The sequence below is a fragment of the Mustela putorius genome, unplaced genomic scaffold (genome assembly GCF_011764305.1).
Source record: "Mustela putorius furo isolate JIRA1106 unplaced genomic scaffold, ASM1176430v1.1 tig00000460_pilon_pilon_pilon, whole genome shotgun sequence".
In the NCBI taxonomy this organism is placed as follows: Eukaryota; Metazoa; Chordata; class Mammalia; order Carnivora; family Mustelidae; genus Mustela; species Mustela putorius.
Genome location: NW_025421389.1, coordinates 8,644,169 through 8,671,863, shown reverse-complemented (window position 1 = coordinate 8,671,863; position 27,695 = coordinate 8,644,169). Strand labels below are relative to the sequence as shown.

The window sequence follows — 27,695 nt, the reverse complement described above, 5'->3', positions numbered from 1 at the left end:
AGGAGAGGGAGAGAGAATCTTAAGCAGGCTCCAAGTCTGGCTCGGAGCCTGATGTGGGGGCTATAGTTCACAGTCCTGAGATTATGACCTCAGCTGAAATCAGGAGTTGTTTTTTTAACCATTGAGCCACCCAAGTGTCCCTTAGAAGCACACTTTAGATGTTTTCTCCTAAAATATGTTTTATTGCATTTGTCTACTTCTCTGCACACTTACAAAGCTTTGTGGATTGTTTACAGCTCATCCATGTCAACTGCAGATTTAACCACTTAAGGGAACTTAATATCTTCTGAAAACTTGGTTGAGTTATCTATGAACTGCCTTTGACGTTATTGATAAAAATATTACATTTCATTGGTCCCAGCAATGATCTTGTGGGGAATCTGGAATTAAAATTTCTCCATATAGAAATATGTCAATCTATTCTTGATTTGTGCCTTAGCTTTAAGCTAATCTTCCACCTTTGAAAAATAAGATTGTCTCCTCATTATGCATTTGTTTTTAATGCATCTTTGATCTTGACACCTTGTCAAAACTGTTGTGAAAACTTAGGTAAATTATTTTCACGTGTTATCCCTTATTCACATGTACACTCAAAACATTTGTCTGTTCTTTTTCACCCAAGTTCAGTGCTACCTGTGAACCAGGTAAGTCCACTCTTCCAAACCACTCACAAGTGGCTCTGTTTCCTTAACTACAGCATCCCTTAGATGCTTTTTGACAAACCAGAGGAAGGTGTACAAAAGGTTTAGGGAAAACACTTCCTTCCAGGAAGGAAAGACTACGTCTACTCTCAAGTTAGGTGGAATGAAATGTTCTCACTTCAGCCTTCATTGCTTCATTGTGAAAGCTCCCAAACTCCTAATGGTAATGCATAAAGATGGGCAGGTAAAGTAAAAGTCAGGATGATGAAAAAGCCTATAGAAATGTGTTCAATTATCTCTTGAATCTCTAAGACTGAATAAAATACAGAATAAAGATGCTTTGGATGTGGAGGACTTTTTTTTTTTTTTTAACTGAAGACACTATACAGATGACTGGTGTCTTTAGATTAACTTGATAATGGCTGATGTAAAGAAGGAAAAATGAAGTGGGATGGTTTGTGTATTAGTCGAGTTAGATACCAAAAGAAGAATATCTTCCACAGGCAGTGCAAATGCAAGCCTCCCTCAAGTAAATGGTTCAGAATGCATGTATTCCTCTTAAAAATGTGTAGGATGGGAGCACCTCTTAAAAATGTGTAGGATGGGAGCACCTGGGTGCCTCAGTTGCTAAACATTTGCCTTCGACCCAGGTCATGACTCTGGGTCCTGGGAATGATCCCAGCATCAGGGTCCCTGCTCAGCGGGAAGCCTGCTTCTCCCTTTCCCATTCTCCCTGCTTGAGCTAGCTCTCTCTCTGTCAAATAAATAGAATAAAATCTTTAAAAAAAAATGTGGGATAGCTTCCAATCCTCCACTTTTTCCTCATCCATGCCCCTATGTTCCCCTACTTGCCCATGTCCCTCTTCTGCTCCATCTCTCTCTCTCCACCACCCCCTCTCCAGGCCCCTGTAAGGCAGTGAGGACTTCACAAATTGAACTCAGGGACTTAAACCTTTAGAAACCTTTGCGTGAATTATTTTAATCTCCATCACGTCCCACTTCTTGAGGAAAGTTAACTCAGCTTGAACACTAACCCATCTGATTAGGTGTTTCTTTTTAATCCACAGGTTGCTCTAGTAAATGCACTTGCTGAAACCAGTGAGTGAGTGAGTGTGTGGATGTGTGTGTGTGATGTAGCAATGTTGTAAATGTGTTACAGTCAAAGCAAAATAACATCCCAGAAGTTCAGCCAGGACCACATTTATAATAAAAAAAATATTGATTGATCTCAGGGATAGCAAAGATCAGTTCTACCCAATTACACTCTCACTGCCCCTTGTAAAGCAGTGTGACTCAGGGATTATTTCACAGCTCTTAGTCTTGTGTATACAACAGTTATTATAAAATGGTCTTTGTGACACATAAGATACATGTAACATTTATATGCATATATTTGCATGTATACATCTATATGTGTGTATGTAGAATTTGCCAAGTATCCCAAATGGTTATCCTAAGAAACTGAGGAGAGATTGAGACAGAAACACAGAAAAATGAATCTCATATATGAAGTCCAAGAGGAAAAAACAATTCTAACAGCAAGGAAAGAAAATGAGAGAGAGGAATTAAAAATAAAAAAGAAGAGGAGGGATAGAGATAAAGGGAACACACAATAAGCTCTTAACGCAGAGATGGGGAAAATAGGCCCCCCCAAAGTCAAAAGACACAGGGTATAAAACTTACTAGTTGAGTTGACCTCTAAGACCCTTCTAACCATGAGATTCTAAGAGTGTAGTCTTAAAAGGATGGCTTAAATATTCTCTTTTATGGCTGGATGCCTAGCATAGACTATGATCTAGACAGCCATGTCCCAGCTAGGCTTTAGGGGAAGATTCCCAAATGGGCAATTAATTTAGATTTAATAGGACAGTTACTGTAAGTTTAAATAAATGCCAGTTAAATATTAACAATGTATTTATTGAAGATTAACATTGCTAGTTTCATTGTGGGATTTTCTTTTCCTTAAAGAAACCCTTTATCGGAAGACTTTTAATCATCTTGGCTCTGCCATCGTCTTGCCTTAGATGCGGGGCAGCTCTTTTTATTACTTTTTTCAAAGCATTCTGAATTGTGAAGTGCATACCTTGGTGCAGGAGAGAGAGGAAGGACGTGAGGAGGAGGGCTTTTTCTCCCCAGGAAGGACTGATAAGTGAATAAGAAGGATAAAGTGCTTTTGAGGGTAGTGTCAAGAAGCATTAAAACTATAGACTATGAGAGTTGGAAGGGCCCTTGGAAGTCACCTAAACCAAACTCTTCCTTGCGAAGCAGAGAAAGCAACTTGAGCCTCCACATGCAGCCAGCAGGTGGCAGGCAATACCCTGTACCCCCACTATGGAGACCTCATCATACTCTAGGAGTTAACTTTTTTTTTTTTTCCCATTTGAGTCTTGTTTTTTTTTTTTTTAATTTTTTATTTTTTATAAACATATATTTTTATCCCCAGGGGTACAGGTCTGTGAATCACCAGGTTTACACACTTCACAGCACTCACCAAAGCACATACCCTCCCCAATGTCCATAATCCCACCCCCTTCTCCCAAACCCCCTCCCCCCAGCAACCCTCAGTTTGTTTTGGGAGATTAAGAGTCACTTATGGTTTGTCTCCCTCCCAATCCCATCTTGTTTCATTTATTCTTCTCCTACCCACTTAAGCCCCCATGTTGCATCACCACTTAGGAGTTAACTTTTAAGAGGGCATTAACCCATTTAGATGCATTAGGAGGATAAAATCTTCTCAAAGAAGCATGTAACATGAAGATGCAGGTTCTCTTGGCCACTAAAAATTCAGAAAAAGAAACCAAGAATTCAAAAAAATGCCTTGTCTAAAGTGACCTAATGATGGCCCAAGTTGAAACGGGAACCCATATCCTTTGTTTGCAAAATTATAGTCATATAATGTCCCTCCAGTAAAAAGTACAACTGACATTGTATCTTTTTGAGCAATTTTTTTTCTCTTCTGTTGCTGCTCTTGGCTGGTACAAGCAAGAAGTAAAACCACTAAAGAAAATGCAGAGGAAACTTTAAAGAGAGAAATGAGTAAAAAGCAGTTGTTTGGGGAGAAAGGGATTCAGGGGTAGAGGCAAGCCAAGTTTCTCTGACAGTAAACTTGGGTTGGTAAGTTCCAAGCTGGGGGCTTTGAGATTGTCATTCAGAGAAACCCTAACCCGACTCTAGCAGGGCTGCCTCTGGTGACCACCAGAACTGGTGTATGCTTATGCAGGTAGAGGGATGTCTTCAGGGACCCCTCATTCCTTTCTACAGAAATAATGAGGCTAATCCTGAAACATGGTTCTGGGAGGTACAATGGCAGGAATTAGGAAAGATGAGGCAAGCACAGGATCTTATCAAATGATGAGTCTGAGGAGACTTTGAGTTCAGCCCTCAGGCACACAGCAACAAAGAAGGGCGTAAGAGTCCATGGAAGGAGTGGAAGGAGCTGAAGGAAGTCGGAGCAGACTGCTCACTTAATGATGGGATGGAGGTGTCTCGTCTTTTGTTCAGGTTCTTTCACTACGTTTCACTCATATGTGGGAGCGCAACAGATCAAAGTTCCCAGGCTGCCACAGGAAGAGCAAGCCCGAGCCTGTTTCTCAAGCCCAGGCTGTTTCCCACAGCCTCCATCCTGTTGTTTTTGTAGAACACTGACGCTGAGACACTCTGGTGGGAGCTGGAGAGGCACCCTCTTCCTGTCCTGGTTTGAAGGCTAAGCTACTTCCCTTTTATGACCACATCTCAGCATGAAATGTCTGCTGTCTGTGTGATGAAACCTCTCAGGATATGTGTGCTGGTGATGTTCACAGGCCTGTGCTCAGTGGGCTGCCCCTGGGTTCTCTGAAGATCAGGCCCGGCGCTCCTCTGTTCCGGCCAGTCCCAGCACAGTGATGCCTGCATTTTCACCCCCACTGTGTGTGTGACGGGCCTGTCGCGCTCTTTACATCTACAGTCTTATTTCTTCATCACACAACCACTTTGTGATAGGCACCACGATGACCTTTATTTTGCAAATGAAGTTATTTTCCCAAAGTCAAGGTCACAACAGCTAGTGAGGAAGATGATGAGTGTTTGGCTTCTAGTCTGTCTGATTCCAAAGCCCATGGTTCATTCTTCATCGATGAATATGTACTGAAAATATCAGTAAACAAATGAATGCAGAGTGTTGGAAGAGTCAGATGTTTTCAGAGTACGTCAGATGTACCAGTCCTTAGTTGTTTTTTGTTTGTTTTTTGTTTTTTAAAGATTTTATTTAACAGACAGATCACAAGTAGGCAGAAAGGCAGGCAGAGAGAGGAGGAAGCAGGCTCCCCACTGAGCAGAGAGCCTGATGCGGGGCTTGATCCCAGGACCCTGGGATCATGACCTGAGCCGAAGGCAGAGGCTTAACCCACTGAGCCACCCAGGTGCCCCCAGTCCTTAGTTTAAATGAGAACAACTTGAGAATATGAAAGGGAGATTCTGTCCATGCTCCTTCTGGTCTTGGGCTGTGTGGCTTCTGTTCAGCCTGCCCACAGCGAGATTCTTGCCCACACCACCTGCCTCCTTCATCTCCGCCCAATCAAGTCCCCGATTAAAATCATTTCTTGTGGGGACGTTTCCTCATCTTCCAGATACCATGAGAACCTTCTGTCAGACCCATTCTCTCATGTCCTCCTTATCACAACCGGATCTACTCTTTTGTAAAATTATTTCTTTAATGTCTATCTTCCCTATTAGACCGTGTGCTTTATGAGGGTACAGCTTAAGTGCACTGCCTAGTCCATAGCTAGGATATAGCGTGCACTAAACACCTGTTTGTTATACACCTGTTTGTAGTACAGGCATTTCTCAATTATGTTTGTAAATCCTCGAGTCTACCTCCTCCTCTCCTAATGTCACTTTAAATGAAGCTTGGAAAACCATGGTCAGTGCCTGGAAATCTGCACAAGCTGATGGGTCAAATGGATTCCAAGGAGGAGGTGTATTCTAGCTTGCTTCTCTTAGCCAATCAGAATCTTCTCAGGACTCAGAGGGAGCAGGGGGTTGAGTTCATTGTAAGTTCAAAAGTCATGAATGCAAATAAAAATAAGAGGACTGTCAAACTTAACAGCTCTATAAGCAAATCAAAGGCAGGGATTGTGTCTTTTGTTCTTGTAGCACTAACTCCAGCAAGATTCCTGCTGCATCGGAAGAGCTCAGAATCTACCTGTCAATGTTTACTGAATGCACTGAATTCAATTGAATAATTGGATACCCAGCGGTATTCTGAGCAGTAGTAGTATCGTTCTTTGGTAGTGCTCTCTCTTGCCCACAGGTGTAGCAGCCAAAGGAGATATTTTATTCGTTAGCTCTGAAACAGTGTCCTTACCCGATACGTGTAGCAGAAGGCTCTACCGGAACAGGAGCCAGGCATCCTGAGTTGTCGATCTGGTTTACCAGTTATGACCTTTATGTCCTTATGATAATGACCCTTCCCTCCTGGGTTCAATCCCCCACTTTATGAAATAAGTGGGTTATACGAAGTATGTTCCAAGGTCCCCTCTGACCAGATCATTCTGTGATTCTTATTCTGACCCAAAACCTAGGTAAGGAAAAATTCTGCCCCACGGTAGAATGGGACGTGCCCCTTCGGGCATCTGGCTTTTGCTTTCAAGGTACTTTGATTTTAATCGTTCATTGTGCTCTCCCTTCCTTTTCTGTCTACCTACCGATTATTCTTCTGACCATCTCTCCCCTTCATGTACCTCTTAGAAAGGTGCGTGGCTTTCAAAGTCCATAGATAGCCTAACCTTTGCCACTTCTTCCTGCTCTCCTTTTCTCCTCTCTCTATTTGTGACCCCTTTTTTCTCCTCGGAGGCTTCTTCGCCTTCTTCAAGTTGCTCTTTTGCTCTGTTGAAATCGTAACATGCTGGACTCTAGCCCAGATGAACAATGATTTTATTTTGATCTTATATTCATATAGGTGGAAAAGAATGGCATGCATTTTTTTCAGAGTCCAGCCCACCCCTGCTCCCCTAGAGGTAGCTCTTTATCCAGACCCACACTACCCTTTCTGATTAAACTTTTCAATGTCTGCTCTGTGCCAAGCCACACTAACTGCCCTGCATTTCTCATCTTCCCGCCTGTGCTCCTATTTGGAATCTCCACCAGGAGAGGGGGGCCTTTAGCCTCTTTAGAGAAGGAGAAGCAGAACTGGCATTTCTTAAGCTAGTGCTCTTCTTTTGGTCTTTTGTGTGTGTGTGGAATATTCATGGCTCTTTAGTAGCTAACCCAGGCTTGTTTGCTGTAGGTAACAGAGTAAAACAAAAACAACCATGCCACCAGTTTCCCTATCACTGGGAATTTCTTTCCTGTTCCAACTCTGCTTTAGTGTGCAGATGCTATTGCTGCCAGAGGTCTCTATCTCTGTCTCCTCACCTGCCTGCCAGATCTCCAAGGTCTGAACAGCAGGATCCCCTCGCCCTTTGCAGTCAAAGGATCATTATAGGAAGTATGATTGTTTTCTTTTGCTTGGTGTGTGTGTGTGAGTGTGTGTGAGAGAGAGAGAGAGAGTGCTTGAAAGGCATTGTCCTATAGATATTTTTATAACCTGAAGCAATTACAGCTGTCAGCACAGACACAAGATGTGACAAGTTGATTTATGTGTACAGTATATGTGTATGCAGGAGGGAAGGGAGGAAGGAGAGGGAGACGGGGAGTGGGGGGAAGAAGGTGGAGGTGGGCTCTTGTTAGGAAACTGCTTTCCAGGAGGCAGAAAGGAAGTTGTTTCTCTAAAGAACACAAATAATGAAATTGCTCTGACTGTCATCCCTTTTTCATTAACTTGGATATGCTGGGAAAAATTAAATAAATCCAGCAGTTTTTATGAAGCACGAGACAGGATATAAGATAAGCCACTAAGTGTTGGTTATATTTAGGGATTAGAGCATGGGCAGGGAGGTGACATATGATTTTGATCTTCATCTATTCAAACAACTTCATCAAGGAGTCCAAATGAAATGGATTCTGCCTTGTTAACTGCATGGTCATCTCTGGCCTTTCGCCACTTTCTAAACTCCTATTTTTTAATAAAGTTTGCGTCCCTGGGCCCAGAGGGCAGGTAGGAGGTTCCAAGTGGTTTTTCTCTCTGCACCCTGAGCCTTGCCCGAGCTCTGCTGAGTTTCCTGCCTGATGCTACAGTTCAGCACTCTCCCTTCAGGGCCAGTGACAAAGATGGTTTTACTGTCTTAGACCAATGGCATGCAGACTGGTATAAACTGAATGTCTTAAAGAACCCCTATGAAGAAATATTTTTCTGCCCAGTCATAATAATGAAGTGGTGGCAGGCAAAGTATATTAATAAAGCATCTTCCACCTTAAATGGATTTCTAAGTATTTTCCTGTAGAGTTAATCATGTATGTAGGTCCCTTGGGAAGGCTGGTTGTTGTCATTATCCACATTCCCAGATGCAAAAAACTAATGCTCGTTTGTACCTACTTGGGAATTAGATGCAGGATCCAGGACTAGAATTTATTATAAAAGGAATTATCCCTGCCATTTCCAAGACTGTAGGGAAATGACTCCAAAGCCCAGAAGGAATCTCTCTCTCTTCCCCACCAACCACTGTAATTATTTCCAGCTGAGGCTGTGGGGATGTGTTTACACACAGGGGTTGGTGGGGGAGCATGAGGGACAGGTAAAATGTATATATGGATCGTTTAGTTAACTCCATGGCTTTAGGGAAAGAAGAACCCCAAATTCAGCACACTATAAGTCAGCAAACACAATCTCACTCTTTACTTACTACTTCCAAACTTCCCCATTGTAAAATGGACATAAAATAGGGTCTTGCAAGAATACACTGATGCAGAAATATGTTCTCCTTCTTTGATTTTTTTTAATATAAACAAAACTCTCCTGGTTTCCATAGATGTCATTTTTTGTTTGTTTGTTTTTGCTCCCCCCCCCATAGTAAAGTCATTTGTTGCAGCCATAAGTTGACAATTGATTTTTTTGGTGTTATACATCAAATAGTCCCCGCTGGCCAAAAATAGCAGATGGGTTTCCCTGACAATTTAATCTCAAGAGAAGTCACCAGAGAGGAAGAGAAAAAAAATGACCCTAATGATGGATTAATTGAGATCTTCAATGTAAAGTTTCCCAACTTTTCTGGTTGATCAGTTTCTAGTCAACTATTAAAAAGGAAAAACACGTTTGCTCAGTATGTCTTTGTCATCCTGGAGTACGGCTCCCACCCTACCTCTATCCCTACCAATCTAAAGTAGTTAGAGGAGAGAGTAGGAGGGTGAAATGCTTGTTTCACCTCTAACACACATGATATCTACGTGTAAGTGGTGGTTATTACCTGCAAGGTGAAAGGACTTCTCTGGCACCAAAACTCTTATAGTTAGAATGATTCAATCTTTTTGGTTTTCACTGGATGGCTTTGGGAAGAACATTGTTTCTGTTATTTAACAGCTGTTGAATAACAAGCTTCAACAAGCTTCCTTGTTGAATCTGATAGAAAGTAGAGGGAGGAAGAAACAAAGTCACCTTTGGTTCCCTCTTCTCTATCCCCTGGGAGAATCTGGGTCAGTGTTGGGGCCTCAGACCTGGAAGTTCTTGAGAAGAGAGTATGCTCATGTTGGCACTGCTCTGTGGGCTGGGCTGCTCTGGGTTTCTCCCCAGCTCAGGGGTTAGACCTAGGAAGGGAAATGCACATTTGGTCTGAGGTAGACTTAAGGGAGAAATTAAAATGTACGTATGCAGGGACTGACAGGAGCCAGAGTGGAGAAGTGACGGAAACTGAGACAAATCCAGGTTTTTTCCCTGGGTTTCAAGATTTTGAAAAACACACCTCTTAAGATGAAATCAGCTTTGCAAAACCGTGAAACCCAGGGAACATGGGAGTCCACGGTATAAATAAAGCAAGTAGCTCACACTCATCTGAATGAGCACTTTTGCAGGACTAGCATCTTTTAAGGTCGACAAAACAAGAATAAAAATGTAAGTGAGTGTCTGAACTTGACCAAAATTTTGATGCATTTTTGCCAGTTTCACATACTAAGGGGCTTCTGTGAGTTTGCATTTATTTTATATATGGAAGATCTCTGTTTAGTATGGTGATGTTGAGTGTCCAGTGCTGGAAAGTAGCTTCCGTGGGGTGGGGTAGGGGTGGGAAGTGGAGAGCTGGTGGGGTGGGCATTGACCACTGAATAAAAATTAGATTATTCTAAAACATCCTTCGAACACTGTAAATTTACTCTAAATGCTAATGGATTTAATCTGATAATTTTAAAGGTGCATGCAAGCATGCTGCAGGGTTTTCCTTTCCTAGTTAATTAGTTTGTGACCCTTATTAAGATGTCTTGGGCTTATTAAGATTGTGTGGTAACTTTGCCTTTCTTCTTAATTTGGAAGTGACAGCTTCTCAAAGGGGGAAATGGTTAAACTTCTCGCCTTGGCTGGTGCACTGCCACGGCGTGGCGCGGCAGGGGTTAAGGTGGGCGCCCGCGCCCGGCGCCCCGCGCCCGCCCGCCGGGATGAGCGCGCAGTCCGCCCGCTTGCTCGCCGCTGGCCCAGGAGAAAGTGGCGGTCAGTGATGGAGCTGCTGCCATGACAACCCCGGCGGTCGGGGCCCGCGCGCGTCGGGGCTGCTCCCGGGAGGAAGGCGGCGCGGAGGCCGGGGGCGGCCGCTGAGCGTGGCGTCCGCGCGGCTCCGGTGCCGGCTGCGCCTCGCCTTCCCCAGCGAGCGACGAAGCGAGCGAGGGCCCGCCGCGGTGCGCTCAGCCGGGCAGTTCCTGCCTTGGTCACCGCAGCGGCGCCTGGCCCTGCCGAGACCCGCCGGATCGCAGCGGCTGCAGCGCGCATTTCGGCGGGGAGGAAGTTGACCGGAGGCTGCCGCAGGATCCCTGGATCCGGATCGCGCGAAGCTTGGCGGAGCCGCCTTCTGCGTGCTCTACTTTCCATCTTGGCTATTGTTACGGATTGTTTTTCTGCCGGCGGTCCTTCCTCCGAAACTTACAAAGAAAGTGTTGGATTTCCCCTTGTTCGAACTGAAGAATTGCAGACCACCTCTGGGGAACCGGATCTGACCCACCCTCTGTCCCCTTATGGTACCAAAGTGCTTACTCCACTCCAAAGTGCCATGTCAGAACTGCTAACGGGAAGAAGGGACTCCTGAGACGTGCCCACACCTTTGCACCTGCCTTGCGCTTCCCTTTTCTTGGCCATCTTCCCTGGCCGAAGCAGCAGCGAGGAAGCCCCCTTCGCTGTCCTCCGTGGAAATTGGTTACCCGAGGCCGGATTTGGGGGAGGAATATTAGACTTAGAGGAGTCTGCGCGCTTTTCTCCTCCCGCGCGTCTCGGTCGCCACTAGTTCACTGCTGGGTCCCTGAGCTCGCTTCCTCACCCCACCCACTTCCTGTGCTCGCCCGGGGGGGTGTGTGCCGCGCCGCAGCCAGAGTTCTCGGAAGTTGTGGCTGTCGAGGATGGGGGTCTGTGGGTACCTGTTCCTGCCCTGGAAGTGCCTCGTGGTCGTGTCTCTCAGGCTGCTGTTCCTTGTACCCACAGGAGTGCCCGTGCGCAGCGGAGATGCCACCTTCCCCAAAGCTATGGACAACGTGACGGTCCGGCAGGGGGAGAGCGCCACCCTCAGGTAGGGAGCTGTTTTTCTTCTATGAACTGACAAGGATGTGTATGGGTTGTTGGGGGAGAGGGGCAGGGGTGCAGGTGTGTGCTCCGGAGCAGCTGGCATGGAGGTCGCTGGTTCCTTGGGCTGCAAGATTCATGGATGAGCTGAATGCTCTGCCCCGGGAACGTGGTGGTGTTAGGGAAACGCTCAGAGGTTGGGGAAATGATCTGTTTCCCCAAAACTGGCCTCGTTGGCTCAAGACTTGGTAAGCGTGAGAGGCGGCTGAGGCAGGGAGTCACCGGGATTGAGGACAGTGGCCTGGTTACTGTGTGTGCCCGAACCTGGTGGCCATGGTGACTGGGGACCTGGCGGGGGCTCGATGTGAACAGTCATCTCTGAAGTTAATGAGTCCCAAAGGACAAGTGTGGCTTCGTGTGAATGCCTTCACTCTGCCCATGGCATGGGGAGTTGCCAGTGGGCTCCTGTACTCTGGCAGAGCTGCTGTTTTGTCCTGGCATGGACTGTATCTGAGCTTTTCTGGAGTGCCTTCATACTATGAGCTGGTGGGTAGAAGGACATGTTTATTCTTGCCTAAACATGGCTTTCTGAGATTGAAGTCATGGAGATGTATGTGATTTGTCCATGGAAAATATAATTTACTGTGGTTAGCTGTTCTCTCTTGGTGCTGTCCACTGAAGCAGTATGTGCAAAACTCACCTACTGAATAGACAGACAGATTTCAGCATTGAGATGGGTCCTGATTGGCTTCTGGGGTTAAGTCTTGCAGAAACTGAGGAGGAGAAGAATCTTGGCTATGTCTTGTGTAAGGTGGGATGAGTCAATGTCCCTGATTACCCTGTCTACTGACATGTTAACTTAATTTCCGGTGTCTATACACTGCGTCACTCGTAAGAGGGTAACAGAGAATTTATGATGATTATAATGGGGGATCTTACTCTCTAGAATTTTAGAAAGAGTCAGCATGAGGTAGAAGTTAAGAAGGTTCCTGGGAAGAGTGATTTTTCTGCCTCTCTTTGATATGATTTCTCTGCCTCTTAATATGCCTTCTTATATAAAGTTTCTCAAACTGGGCCATCAAGCTGACTGTAAGGCAACATGGTAACATTCCTGTCTTTTGCATATGAAGGTTCTTGGAAAGATCATCTTGGTGCTGGTGTCCATTCCTTTGTCCCTGGTGACCCTTCTCCTAAAAGTGCATTGTTTATAGATGGTACCCTCAAGGAAATACCCATAGGACAGAAAATGTTGAGGATGAGGACTTGACAGTCAGACCATTGTCAAAGGAAGTGTGTGATTTAAGGACCCACACAGGGCTTGGAAAGCATCCCATCTTCCACTGCCTTTGGGGAGCTAATGTCCATGACCCCAGTGAATTTCTCATTACTCACTGGTTCAGAAAACCTACCTCTTCCACCAAGTCCTTTCAGGACATATTTGAACAAAGGTTAAATATCTAACTGCCTCCCACCCCAGAATTACTAGATATGCTTTATAAGGGAATTTCATGGAGCTCTAAAAATGCTGTGATTTCAGACTACTTGATGAGAGATACAGAAATGAAGCCCTACCACAATGCAGTGATGAATTTAGTGTTCTCTGGATGTTCCCTTTGTCCCTAATCCTTAGCTGCACGCAGTAGTTCCCAGGAGATAAGAAAGAGTCATTCTCACATGGAGAACATTTTAGGAGCAGATGGGATGGCATTTTCAAGGAGAAGGTGGAAGGTAGTTAGCTCTGTAGAGATTTGTGTAAAAGAAACAGTAAAGGGGCCCTAACAGACAATGGTCTCATATCGTATAAACAATGATGGAGGTTGGATGAGCCAGGATTGGGTCTCAGCCCCAGAGGCGAGACCCCAAGGCTCATGAGAACCTAGACTCCGGAAAGTGGCTGAATTCAGCAGATGATGAGCCAGGGCATGGGCCTTTGTTAGGAACAGCTTCTCATTAAAATTGCATTATCATGTGCTGGCTGCTTCTCTATCTTTACCTTTCCTTCCAGGGCTTTCTTGCTCTGCCTGGGCTTCCCTGTCCCTGTCCCTTCCAGGCCCTAAGTCTGCTTACATTTTTGACACCTGCTCTGGTCTTATTTGGGTGTAGATGGAGGAAGTGGAATATGATGGGGCTTCCTCTTTAGACCCAACTCTGCCATGGCATAAAGGCTCTCCTAGGACAGACCTTGCCATTCTGTGCCATTCTGTGCCAGTCCCTGGGACTGGATGTCTGACTGACATGCAGAAGGAAGACCATTCCTGTGGATGGAGCCCTACAGAGCAGAGATTAGAGGAGCTAGGGTGTGACTAACACCAACCCACTGGCCATGAGCCTGATGTAGGATGTGAACTGGGCAGCAGGTGTCACAGATGCCTTGCACAGAAGATGCTCTGCAGGATGACCTTCATTCTTCTCAGGGTCCATGCACTGGAACAAATGAGGGCCACCATGTTGGGGTGAACTCTCAGGCATAGTCTCTGCACTGTGTAATTCTGTGTGCAAAGAAGCAAATAGGAATTTCAGAATGTATTTTGTTTGCACAAAAATTGCTACATTTGCACATAACCTGACTCTAGGTTGTAGTTGTCCAGCAGCTCAGGGCTCTGGGTTTCTTTGTTTTTGTGTTTTGTTTTGTTGCTTTTTTGTGTATTTATGTGGATCTTTTCTTTTTCTTCCCTCTTTTCCTTCCTCTCTTCCTCCATCCCTTCTTCTTTCCTTTCCTTTCTCTCTCCATCTTTGTTCAGCGTGCCACCAAGCTACGCAGAATACAACTAGGGAGGCCCTTGAGCACCTCTGTTCTGCCCTGGAGGGCTGCTCTCTCTACTTCACGGTGGCTGACAGAAAGGGCCATGCTTGTAGTTTACTTCTCAACCAGCAGAGGACTTTTTGCTCTGGTTTTGTGTTATTCTGCTTTTGTTCTCACCAGTTTTATTTTTTGAAGTTCTCTTCTAGTCCCCATAGAACGAATGCTTCAGCAGCAGATTCTAATGTGAGGAAACTTTTAAAAATGTTTTATTTCATCCAATTAGCACTAACGATCCTTGTGGAGGTATTGGGAAACCTTTCATCCAGCTGTGGCATTGACAGCCTGAAAGGAATCGCAAACAATTTGCAATCTCCCATCCTTTCTGGCCTCCTGCTGTAGTCTGTATGCATATATATATATATATATATATATATATATACACACACATATACTTATGTGTGTATATATATATATATATATATATATATATATTGAAGGGTGAGGTGCCTTAATAAGAACATTAACCAAGGTTTAGGGAGCACTTGCTCTGTGTCAGGGAGAATTCTGTTTTACATAGTATCTCACTTGTTGTCTAGCTTCCTAATATTAACATTTAACCCTAATAAAGACCCTGTGGTGTAGGTGCTATTACTCTCCCCATTTTGCAGATGAGGAAACTGAGGCATGGAGAGTTTACTTGGTTTGATTAAGGTTGCGTAGATAGGAAGTTTTGAAGCCAGTTGACGAGTAACACTGTTAATAAGATGAATAGCATTCCCAGTGATCGATCAGTTACCGTAGTTACTGATACGATCAGTTACGTATTTTGTGTACATCGTAACATTTAATGCTCCCAACAACTCTATGATATACACTTAATTTCTCAATTTCCTAGCTGAGGAAGCAGAGGCCCAGAGCGGGGAATTTCGGTAGCATCACACAAGTAGCAAGGGGTAGAGCTGGGGCTGTAACTCAGAACCTTGCTCCCTGATCTTGTGCTCCACGTTTTGCCCACCGCACTCTGTGTTCTAATACCTTGCTAGTACTTTGAGTGTCCTCTAGTCATTCTGGCTTAGATTCTCTACTGCAATGTTGTTGAACTTTCTGTGTTCTTTCTCCTCGTGCTTTGGGGGGCAACTGGTGCTTGGAAAGCAGAGATCCTGCGGTATAATATCATGAGCACTGTGTGCTCCCAGATGTTTCCTGAACAAATAAAATGAATGAAAACAAAATATAAACAACCCCCAGCCTCTATTCCATTTGTCTCTTTGCTGCATTTCTTCATCATGTATTTTAAAGTACAGCTGTGGTCCACCAACAAAGACTTATTGAGTGGTCCTTACAAGAATGGCTCTGAGCTGGGTTTTGGAGTGTTAAAAGGCATGAGGCTTAGACTTTCCGGTGTATTGAGTCCAACTCAAAAAGCTGGATGTAGGCAAAGTGGTAGCTGATTAAGGCAAAGAGGTGAAGTAGAGTATGCCTGTTAGCGTATGTGAACGTGAGGTCAGAAAAGAGCTTCCCGACTGGGCTCCTCTATGGGAATACTGAAGAAGGACTGAGGAGTGGGAGAGACTGAGGTGCCCAGCTGTGTCGATGTCACCAATTGGAGAACTTCACTAAGTGTCCATCTGTAGCTTGGCAATTCTGATGAATGTATTTCATGCTATCGTAGATTCTCCCAGTAAGGCAACAGTTACTAAAGTGAATTATTTCATTGACACCATGTGGTAATGTCAATTTCATTGACACCATGTGATACTGATAAGTCAGTATCAGAGATAAGTAGTAAGTCACTTATATAGACTATATGCTTTGCCATTGCACAATGCTTTTTTTTTTTTATGATTTAAGAGGAAAAAGTCTGAGGAATGTACATGATTGAAGTTGAGTTTTGATATAGCAACTCCATGGGCACAAAATAATGTGTTTGGATATTTGAGAAAATGCATAGAGTGCCCTTCCAAACATAGGAAGCTGTGGCACACTTTATTTGCATCGTGTAAAACACTTAGGATTTCACTTTAGAACAGATGAATTCTCTCTTTGTCTCTCCAGCTAGTCCATGGCCTCTTGAGGGCAGAACTATGCCTTCTTCATGATTGTATCCCAGTAGCCAGCACATGACTTGGTCCTAGTTTTTGCTACTAAAGTCTGCGTGGTGACTATAGACATCCTGGCCTTAACTACCTCCACACATCTTCCACTGGTATACCATCTGGGGTTTGTGTTTCTTCTGAGGAGTCATTCCTGTCTCAGGTTTTCCTATTGAGATATTTGATTATGTGTTTATGACCTGTCTTTCCCAATGGGGCTGTAATTTTCTGGAGAAGAGTTACCTTCTCTGTCTGCTTCAGCTCTGTGTCACCAGTAGGTCTCCGACAGAAGGTGCTCAGGAAGTAGTTGTTCCATGAATGAATGCAGGAAATCTGAGATCACCGCCTTCTCCTCCTTGCCCTTCTCTGTCCCTTCCCCGGAGTTGTTTTGTGTTGTCCTTGCCCTGGACATGTTCCTGGCTGACTGTCATTTCTGACCGGGCCGCCCAGCTGTGTGAGGTTGCTCTTGAGGAGTTACAAACACACGTAAGTGACTGGGCTGGTGTCTTTCTGTCAGGGACACAGATGGGCTGTGTCATCTGTCGGTTATTTCAGAGCTACACCCATGACATGCGTCTCCTTTCTGCCAGGTAACTTATGGACCCAGTCCTTAAGCCTTTGAAGAAACGCTCCTCTCCTATGAGGTGTTCAACCCCAGGGGCAGCTCGAGGACATTAGCATTTTCCAAATACGGAGGGGCACAGAAAGGCACCTCTCTGCCCATCCTTCTTTCTCTCTACGTGGAATTCGCTGGCAGTGGTTGTCTCGTGCTATAACTATTGATCCGTTCTTGATGAGTTAACTTGTTCAGAATAGCAATGCCACTCAGGAAGCATGTGCTGTTCTGACGGCACTGCCTCCTCCCAGGATGGGCCACTCTGTGCTCACCTCCGGGGTTTGCCAGCCATCCAGCCGGTGGACTGTGGCTCAGAAGAGCGTGGACAGATGGGGTTGTGGAGGGAGGCTCCTGGAAGCACACTCAGCCTTTTGAGAAGCCAACAGCTAAAATGGGAAAATGAAAAACCCAACCAGGCATGGGGCAGAAGGAGAAAGAGTATGCCGGTTGTCACGGGAACCTGGCGAAGAGCACAGAGGGGCAGGCTGGGCCCTGGTCCTCTGACGCTCCTCACCTACAAGTACAGGTGCCTTGCAGAAATGTTTCTTTTGAGTTTGAAAGAATTGCAGCGACCAGGGAGTTGAGCCACCTGGTGTTACAGATAATGAGGGTAGTGATCGCCATTCTTGCACAAAGATGCCTTTCAGAAGAGCGAGGTGGCCCTGATACCCAGCCCATGCTTCCCAACTTGACTGGGAGCCCTAGTGTAGGGCTACCTGTGCCTGAAAGAGGGCCACCTTTTCCTACTAAGGGCAGAAGCAGAATGCTAGTAGCTTCACGACAGTCAGCTAGCATTTATCTCCCGGTTTGCTCCTCACTGCTGGTCGTGTCTGGCACCGCAGCCTGCGTTCTTAGCCTTCTGTTCCACCTCTGATTCCATATGGGACAACTCCTTTCACTATATCAGGCTCTGTGCTAAGTGCTCTACGAGCAGAGTCTTATTTAATCCTTAGAGCTGCTCCGCCAGGTGGGTGCAATTATTATTCTGATTTTACAGATCAGAAAACCAGAGCACTGAGAAAAATGAGCCATTTTTCCACATCCCACAGTCAGATGGTGGCTGAGCCTGGGACTTGGAACCAGTTTTGTCTGACTTGAAGCTGGTTCTCTTTTTGTACCACAGGACTTTTCTCATTCTATGCCTTCTTTGCTTCATTGCCAGGATGCACTTCTTCTAGAAACCAGGTGAATTTGGAGCACAAAATCTGTTTTCTTGAAGTATTTTAGGAAGGGTATGGGAAAGTTTAAGTTTTATGACACAGAGACACAAAGAATGACCCAATTGGCCTCTAGAAATTTCTTCTCCTTACACAGCCTTATAGTCTACATGTTTGTTCAGAGTCAGTCTATTTCAGGTTCTCCCACTAACCTTTTGCTTCAGAGATCAGCAGTCTTGGGCTCTCTCATAGAGAGTTAGCAAATCCTCGCACATTGTCATGTATTTCTCTGGCCTGGGATACTGAAAAAAAACTGAGGTAGAAACACAGTTCTATGAGGATCCCACAAGCCTGTATATCTAGATACCTGACAGTGGGAGGCTGAGTGGCTGAGACCTTGACCTATAGACTTTCTTTTTAGTTTTATTGGAAGTAGGACCACTGGCCTCGTTCAAGATGGGAGAATCTTGAAAAACAATTATGATTAATGTTAATAGTATATTTATTTTCTTAGGTTCAAAGTCTCCAATGATGGGTCGAATAAAACATTATCTTTGCATTATTTGAGGTTGCTTTGCTTCCTTGGGAGAAGGTTGATGATTTTCCACTCTGTGTAATAGATTACTGATAAAAAAATAAACAATACAATTAACATCATATAGATGGCCAAATAGTATTGTTTTTAGGAAATTGGGAATTGGTTGGTTTAGGATGCAATTTCCAAATTGCACATGTGTGCCAAGGAGGAGAAGGAGGAGATAATAGGAATGTGTAATTGGAGTGCTATTGATAGAGGCAAAGACTTCCAGCAAAGACCTAACTAACTCATATTCTAGCAAGAATGGTATGCTAAAAAGAAAATGCACCGGGGGATAGGATTTGGCTAACCCTGACTCAAGCACTGTGTCTGTGAGCAGTTGGGAGACGTTTTTAATTTGTCTATATAAAAAGAACAGTTATTACATACCTCAAAGGTTTATTTTGGGTTAAAATGATATAATGCACATAAAGCTCAGTGTATAACTATCACTCTTTTTCTCTCCATATGTATATACATATGTACACATGTGTATGTAGGTATATTTATAGATAATATTCACACATTTGGCAATTTTCATTATAAACTGTTGTGGTGTAAACACCCAAGTAGCCTCGCCTTGATTGTTATGCCAGGTCTTGTTTGTGAAAGATCTGCTAGGAGAGGAATGCCTCCCCACCCAACCTAATTGTACTCTTGTGTGTTTCTTTACATATCTGTTTAGATCCTCGGACTCTTCTTCAGTTAAAATAATTTCTTGCACTGTTTTACGTCTGACAGGGGGTGATAAGAATAATATTTCTTTGTTTTTCGTCACAGGATTGTTGCATAGCAAGTTCTGACCTTTCATGTCTCTAAAGATGACTTTCCTGCCCAAAAAAGCCATATAGACAGCTCTGCAGAGGCTGGTTCTCTGAAACAAAGAGTGGGGTCAGGAGTTCATGTGTAGATTTAGGATTAGTAGACTTTTTTCTCTTGGAAGACTGATTTTTCCATGATAATTACACTGGAGTCAGCTGGGGGAGGGGTGCTTAAGTCCTTCTGGCTTGAATTTGTTGGAATCTTTCCATTCCTTCCCATCTCCTATGCATGAAGAGGACAGATCAGGACTTGAACAGTGATGGTGAAAATTGAGAAAGAAATCTCTGTGCATTTGGGATTTTTCTTCTGTTTAAGTCTGGGGTAAGACGGGTATGCCTGGTGTTAGAAACTGATCACAGAAATCACCAATGGAAGCACAAAAAACAGACCTTTACACTTCAACTGTATGCCATGGAGCTCAAATTAATTTAAGTTGTAGATAGAAATCTCCCCCTTTGCTTATCTTGCTTTTCCAAATCTCTGTGGTTGACATGATTGAGATATTTGGGCTTATTTGGGCATATTTGGCCAACTTGTTCTCTTCTCAGTGTGAGATGCTTTGGCTCAGAAAGATTTGGGGGTTTAGATTTGTCTTATAAAATGAACATATGAAGTGATCTTACAATCTTGCTGATAGATTTTTTTTTAATAATAGAATTTTTAATGAAAAAAGCATCAGCCACTAGACTGATGGAAAATGACAAAACTGAAATCAACCGTCAGATAAAGCTTTCTTGGCCACATGTAGGCAAAGGAAGACACATTTGTGTGAAAATAATTTCTTGATTTTTCCTGGCTTTCAAACAGGCTATAATGGAGTGGATGAGTAGAAAAGTGCACTCACACTCAGAATAATCATCTTTGAACAAATTAACTCATCAGGAAAGCTCAATCCAAAATAATTCTAACCAGTCGGAAGCTATGAGGAAGATGGTAAGATGGAGAATACATGCAAATTCCTTTTAATTTGGTGCCGTTTTTGTACATAAAAACTGGAAAGAGGAGTACTTTGGTGTTGTGGGTTGAATTGTGCTCCCCAGCAAAAGAGGAACTAAAAGAAAGAGAGAGAGAGAGGAAGGAAGGAAGGAAGGAAGGGAGGAAGGAAGGAAAAAAGAATGTTGAAATCCTAACATCTAGTATCTCATAATACGACCTTATTTGGAAATAGTGTCGTTGCAGAGGTAATTAATGAAATTAAGATGATATCACACCGGAGTAAGGTGAGCCATGATCCAGTATAGTTGGCATCCTTGTAATAGGATGGCTATGGAGAAACACAGTAGACACACAGGTAGAATCCCCTGTGGTGATGAAAGCAAAGCCTGGAATTACACAGTTGTCAGTTAAGGACTGCTGAAGGTGGTCAGTGAACCAACAGTAGGAAAAGGCAAGAAGGGATTCTCTCCTATAGGTTTCATAGGGAGCATGGCCCTGCCAACACCTTGATTTCAGACTTCTGGTCCCTTGAACTGTGAGACAATAAATTTCTGTTGGTTTTAAGCCATCCAGTTTGTAACGTTTTGTTACAACAGCTCCAGGAAATGAATGGACTAGGAGAAAGAAATGATAAAGGAAGAGTTCTCATAAGTAATCATCATATATAAAGGACCCCATTACCCACTGTGACACAAACCACTTCAGTCCATAGAGGCAGCGTCAGAGCACTGAATGTTCTTGGCTTGGCTATTCCTCTCCTAGTCACGATGACCTCCCAAACCCTCCATTACAAATATCTAGGAGGCTGATGTGGAGTAGGACTATACTTAGAGCTCACTACCCTCTTTTTCCTAAGACATCATCAGGGCAGGCCCACATGTTCCCATCTCTCAGTGATCTCAGACCCTCAGAAGCCAAAGCCTCCTCCCCCGCCCTCTGTCGTGTGTATCATCTAGCTTCTTACTGTTACCATGTAGTCCTGTATCTCCAGTGATCAGAACTGAAGGCTTCCTCCAAATCCTCCAAACTTTTCTACTGTCTGAGCTTCATGATTTGTCACCAGCAAAATCTCTAGGTTGTCAGTCTTTTTCCTAAATGTCCTCTTTCTCTCTCTCTCCCTTTTTTCTTTTTTCCTTACGCTTGAAACGAGATTGTGTCCTGAATGATTTCCATTCCTAGGGTCATGTTGACAATGGCTGTTTTTCTCCTATGTACTGCATATCATGAGCCACAAAGTCGGATAGATATTCTCCTTGCTACTCATTGTGGCTTCCAGGCAGTTTTTGTCCATCTTTCCCTGAATCCCCACTCATGCTAGTGCGTGTGCCATGAGGCTGCATTCCCCATGGCTGTTCTTGCTGCAGCCCTGTGCTCTGCCTTGACCAGTCTCTCCCGTTGGAGCTCCAGACCACATATCCTAGCACTAATCCACATGTCTGCTTTTATGTCTCAGCCATTTCTTTTCTTGTCTTTTTCTTTTCTTTTCTGTCATTTTCTCTTCCCCTTCCTTCCTTCCTTCCATCCTTCCTTCATGGCTCATACATTTCAAACCCAATGCCTCCAGCTGAAGTTCTTGATCCCAACCCCATTTTACTCACCTCCTTGATCTTCCTTCCCGGTCTGCCACGATCCTAGGAATGGGATTCTTCAGCCAGTGGCTCAGGCTCCAAACCTGGTACCTAGGTACCTATTTTTACTTTCTCTTTAATGCTTCATCTAATCTACCAATACATCTTGTTTGCCTTTACTTTTAAGATATCTCTTGGATCAGACCATGTTTCACCATCTCAAACACCACCTCTCTAGTCAAAGCTGCATCAGTTTCCTCTTAGATTATTCTAGTAGCAGCTCATCTGGTCTCCCTGCTTTCGTGCTGCTCTACCAGAGGCCATTCTCCGCCTCCTGGCTCAAGCTGTCTTTTAAGAACTTTCATCAAATTATACCAGTTTCTGTTCAAAACCTCATGGTTCCTTCCAGTAATGTGCAAGAAGAAATGCAAACACATCAGTGGTCTGAAAACATTTCATTGCCTGGTGCCTTCCTACCCCTCAGGCATTCCCTCTGTCATACCTGCTCCGTTCACAAGGATGCAATTGACTGAACCTTGGACTCACCAGATCAATTCTTTGCTTGAGGAAATGCTCTTTCTTCGACCAGGACCCACTGCAATGTTGTATGGCTAGATCTTCATGGCATCTGTGTGTGTGCTCAAATATCCCATCCTCAAAAAAGACTGTCCAGACATGCTGTTTGAAACAGCCATCCCACCATCCCCCACTCTCCTCTGTTCCCCTCATAGGTTTAATTTTTGTCATCACCCTTAACACTTACAGAGGTCTGTTATTTATTCATCTATTATTTATTTATGGCCTCTTCCACTCAAATATAAGATCCCTAAGGCTGCTGACATTATTGCTTTCCTTTATAGTGGCTAAATTATGGCCTGGAATGTGGCATATATTAGGAAATAGTTGTCGGGTGAATGGAAGCTTTATTGGGAATAATACTAAGCTGTTAATAGTGAAAGTTATTTATCTTTTAGTAAGAAGAGGGGGCTAAGGTATATGTCTGTTTTGGCAGAAGTTTGGGTGTTCCTGAACAGAGGTGAAATAGATGGGGTGTGATCTAGCCTTGGTTTTGTCTTCTAGGACATGGAGTAGAATGGGCAGTTGAGGGGGACTTATACAGGCAGACACTTCATAAAATCTCCATGTGTAGAGGCTAAAGGACCTTTAAATTTCTGTTTTCACAAGAGGTTTTATAGAAAATCTAATAAACACTTGGAAATAAGGATTAGTTTCTAGTTGAAGGCCTATAACCATGGGGGAAGGGAAGTGGCAGTTGGTAAGAAATCAGGCTATGAGCCTCACTTCTAACACAATATTCTATGTCCATTATGTATTTATAAAGCATTATTTATTAAGGGAATTCCACCTGAAGGCTACAAAGCATGATTGAGCAAGTGGTCTGAAGCCAGGCCCCTCCTTGGGTTCAAATCTTGGCTTTGCAGCCTCCCAGTTGAGTGACGTGGGCACATTGATTAGCCTCACTGGGCCTTAGTTTTGTCATTGTTTGATAATGGGAGTAGTGAGCCAGGAGGGAAATAGGAAGTATTTAGTGCAGCGTCTGGTACTCGCTTGGTGTTAGTTCATATGGTGGGGGAAGGACGGAGCATGAGATGTATCTGCTGTGGCTAAATAGAAGGGTTTTGAATCGGGTGACCCTGGGTGCTCCGTGGAGGCCGATGATGTTGCAAGTCCAACGTCTTTGTGGTGGAGTGATTTTGAAGAGGCTCAGCAAGTGTCATCGTTTTTGGAAGGTGAATAGTGGCTGAGGGCTGGGGTGACCTGAGTTTGAGCCCTGGCTCTGTCACAATTCACCATGGGAAACTGCTAAGAAAATTAGTGTGTTTCCCTGTTTCCCAGTATCCCCGTGTCTGAAATGAGAAGGCAGGGCATGGCCCCTACTGCTCTGTTCAGTTCTTTACATTTGAGGAAGAGATTAGCTGTTCAAAAATATATAGGTTGTTTATCCTTCTCTCTGGGCACAATGCTGGACTCCCCTTTCCCAGCCTCTTTTGAATTCAGGTGTGGCCCTGTGACCAAGTTCTACCCAGCGGGATGTGAGCAAAAGTTATGTGCCGATTGGCCCGTAAAAAGCTCCCGCATGAAATACTTTACGCTGTTTCTCCTTACGCCATCTGGATGTCGATGTCCAAAATTACCTTGGAAACCCATGTCCTATTCGGCAGATGCTCCATCATCGGCCAAGTCATTGAATGCCTCCACAGAGCAAGGCTCCCACCCATGCCCCGCCAGCTGAACCAGAACCTTGTTTGTGAGATGATTGCATGGAGGAAATATACACTTCCATTGTGATAGGCTTCTGGGATTTTGGAGTTCATTTGTTACAGTAGCTAGCATTATGCTATCTAATTCAACGCAACTATTGTGATTCCTATTTTCTGATTTCAACTGCATCGAAATACACAGATTTTTTTTTTTTAAGCGTCCAAACTTAAGCACTTATTAAAATTTCCTGGCAAGCCTTTTAGTGATTTTTGCATGTGTCTGAAAGTGGGAACCATGGCCTTTTCAAACTGAAGCCTTAAATGTTTGATTTTCATTTGCTTGACTCCTTACATCTCTGAACCAAGTAAAATGTCTGCTTTACAGAATATGTGAAAACCAGTGACAAAGAAAAGTTTTACCTTGAAGTAAATTAGCACATATCCATAATGGCTATGACTTGAGACATACCGTAATTAGTGAAAATACCTCTTAGGTGACAAATTGCTCATTAATGGCTGGAGGTTTCTTACTTAGCATAACCTTTTGTGCTAGAGATATTCCAACACTCAGTGTTTTAATTGACACACAGTAAAGAGACAGATGGGATGATTTGTAGGCTTTTTCTTAAAAATGTTGAAGAAAAAGGAGCGAAAACCACTGTCAGAGGTCAAATTTAAGAAGTGCAACCAGGGGGCACCTGGGTGGCTCAGTGGGTTAAGCCGCTGCCTTCGGCTCAGGTCATGATCTCAGGGTCCTGGGATCGAGTCCCGCATCGGACTCTTTGCTCAGCAGGGAGCCTGCTTCCTCCTCTCTCTCTGCCTGCCTCTCTGTCTACTGTGATCTCTCTCTGTCAAATAAATAAATAAAATCTTAAAAAAAAAAAAAAAAAAAAGAAGTGCAACCAGGTGGCGGGGTAGTAAGGGAGGAAAGGAAAGTAGGAAGATGGTTGGGGCAGGAGATCTACAAGGAACAGAGGCCACACAGACACATAGAGTCAGCGATCTTGTTTTATGTTCATTGTTGTCTCCAAATGATGAATGGCGCCTGGCACATGATAGGAGCTTAATGTTTTCTTGGAGAATAAATGGATGAGCTGATTTTTGTCACTTCAGCAAGATGTCCTGTGAGTCTTGTATGTTCCAGGCTCTGTACTAGGCATGAAGTTTCTTTTCCACAGAGTGATATTTAGTGATTGGGGACCAAGGCTACAGCTTCTATGAATCAAAACAAAGGTGTCCTGTTCCAGCATACGATTTGCACAGACAGTTAGGATTAGGTGTGCTTCCTCTAGTCTGTCAAATCATTCTCTAGGGCTCCTGGTGGGATAGACAGAGCAGTGCTTTGTTAACTCCCTCCACCCACCATTGTTGAGCAGCACACATCCTGTGCAACTGTACTCAACAGGCACCAGTTATCACTAAATCAATAAGAAGACAAACTATACATTGTGTATTAGAAAGCACTATGCCATAAAGTAAAATATGGGTAAGGGACAGAGTAACCCAGGATATAGGGAGAGGGGTGTGTGCAAGGTGTGATCCCGGCAGGAGTCAGAAGGAAAAACCTTCTAGGCAGAGGAGTCAACAAGTTTCATGACCTACTCAAAGAGGAGCAGGGCAACAAGAGTCAGTCTCAAAACCGAAGAAGGGGTAAGGAATACAGAGACATGTGCACTCCTGAGTGTCTGTGAGACCTAGTATAACATACAAATTAAGGAGCAAATGATGATAGCGGCGCAGATTTTAGGAGATGAATGATAAATTAAAAAAAGCCCGCATAAACAAAGACGACACCTGTGTTGATTTTATTTGCTCTGCATAGTTACCATGTGGATACTGTCTAGGTTGTTACAGCTCTGTGGTTTCGTGGCAGCCAATATTTGGTGCCTCGCCCGTTCCTCACACACACCTAGCCATATGGGTCTAGTGTTTTCTAACTGAAATGTCATCCTTCTTTGGTCCATTATGCTTTGTCATTGCCATTTATCACATCTGAAAATTATAAGCATTTAAAATCTGCATAATATCCAATTTGATGTTTTACCTGTTGCCATTTCCAGGATATTACATTGTGAAATTAAGCCAGCATTTTATGATCCTGTGTGGATGTGTGTGTATGTATAAGCAGACACATATTTGGAATTAATGGACTCATAGAAATCAGAGATGGATTAGGCCTAATGAGCTGTTCAGAAGAATTATTTAGTGCATATTTCATATCTCTATTCAGTAATCAAACCTACACACTGCGTATGCTAAGAAGGTGAGGTTTTTACCTTTTTTTCTAGTCCTTGGATCATCTCCATTTCTGCCTGAAAATTTAGCATTGCACCCCTAGAGCATTTTTCACCAACTTTATTAAGGATTCAGTTTGACATTTCCCTGCCCTTAGGGTTATCTTTGGTATTGAAAGAAATAGTTGCTTTCCTTGTTACCATTAATGTATAATTAGTAATTGGTGCAGGGCTCCAAGGATCCCACCGGGACGTGGGGCGGCTCAGAGCAGGTGGGGGTAGTCGTCTGAGACTAGGAGTCCTGCCCTCTCCCCAGGCCCTTCAAGTCTCTGGGAGAGATTGGTCTGACCTTCAGAGTGTCCTGAGTATAGGACTTGGAGAGTCAGCCTGGATGAGGGGCTCTATGCATCTGAATTTTTATCCAAAGGAAATGACTTCCCTGCTGTCTTCTGTGCTCACCTAAGCTGTGCTGGATGATCCCGTGCCCTTGGTGGTTGCCACTGTGGTTCCTACTAGCCCGTCGAACCTCAACTTCCAACAGACCTTCAAAATTCCATTCATGGTATGGTTTTCCCTACTACCTTAAAGGAAGGAATGGAAGATGGGATACTTGATCGGACAGAAGGATTAACTTCTTGAAGCTTTAAAAGAGATATGAAATGATGGGACTTTGAGAAAGCCTCGGAAGTGGTTAACACATGATCAGCCTCTAATAGGGGGATGACGTGTGAATTTTCTTTGTAGCTTGTTTAGATATAATACATGAATACAGATCCTAAACATATAGACCCAACTCTTGTTAGTCTACATAAGACTTGCCAATTGAGAATTATACTAGAGTGGGGCTAAAGGGACTCTGGAGTTGGGATCTCAGTTGTGAAATTATTAATGTCTCTGAGACTTTTTCTTATCTGTGAAACATGGCTGAATAATACCTTAATACCTACCTGACAGAGTTGTCATAAGAATGAAATAATAATAACAACAAAACACAGTATCATTAGCAGTGTTTAATATGAGTCCTCCCCTCTTTTAATAATCATAGTTATTTATAATAATTGCATAAGCTTACTTGTAAAATCTCAATTATTGTGCCTGGCATATAATAAGTATTAAATATGTTATATTCTATCCATAATATATTAAATTAGCCAAAAAGAAAAAAAAAGAAAAAGAAGTTAAAACTCCTTATCACACATGGGAGGTGGATGGAAGGTAGGCTGTCCTGTCCATGTTGTGTCTCTTGCCCGGAATCCTGGACACAAACCTCTTCTGTTGCTTTTGTCTTTTGTCCTGCTACCAAAGTACCGTACCCTTCAGGTGCCCCAGCACACTTTCTCTATGGCTCATTTAGCCTGATGGCTTTTTCCATAACCTTCTCCACTATTCTTTCTTTCTCTGCTCTCTCTGATGCCCAAAGTCAGTGGAAATCCTGCAGACCGGATAACCTCACGCAAACATCTTACTCATCCAGATTCCCATA

General features: G+C 43.8%; 1 protein-coding gene across 9 annotated transcripts in view; it reads left to right on the top strand.

Moving 5' to 3' along the window:
* NTM (neurotrimin) overlaps nt 1–27,695 on the top strand; it is a 948,645-nt gene that overhangs the window by 519,918 nt on the left and 401,032 nt on the right. For 5 of the 9 annotated variants that reach the window (XM_004763931.3, XM_004763937.3, XM_013062163.2 and 2 more), the window contains one exon: nt 11,167–11,251. In XM_004763931.3, coding sequence (XP_004763988.1) covers nt 11,167–11,251 — 85 coding nt within the window. Of the gene's footprint in view, nt 1–9,549; nt 9,601–10,184; nt 11,252–27,695 lie in introns of those variants that run through there. The other 4 variants (XM_004763936.3, XM_004763933.3, XM_004763934.3 and 1 more) reach the window with 4 other exon arrangements.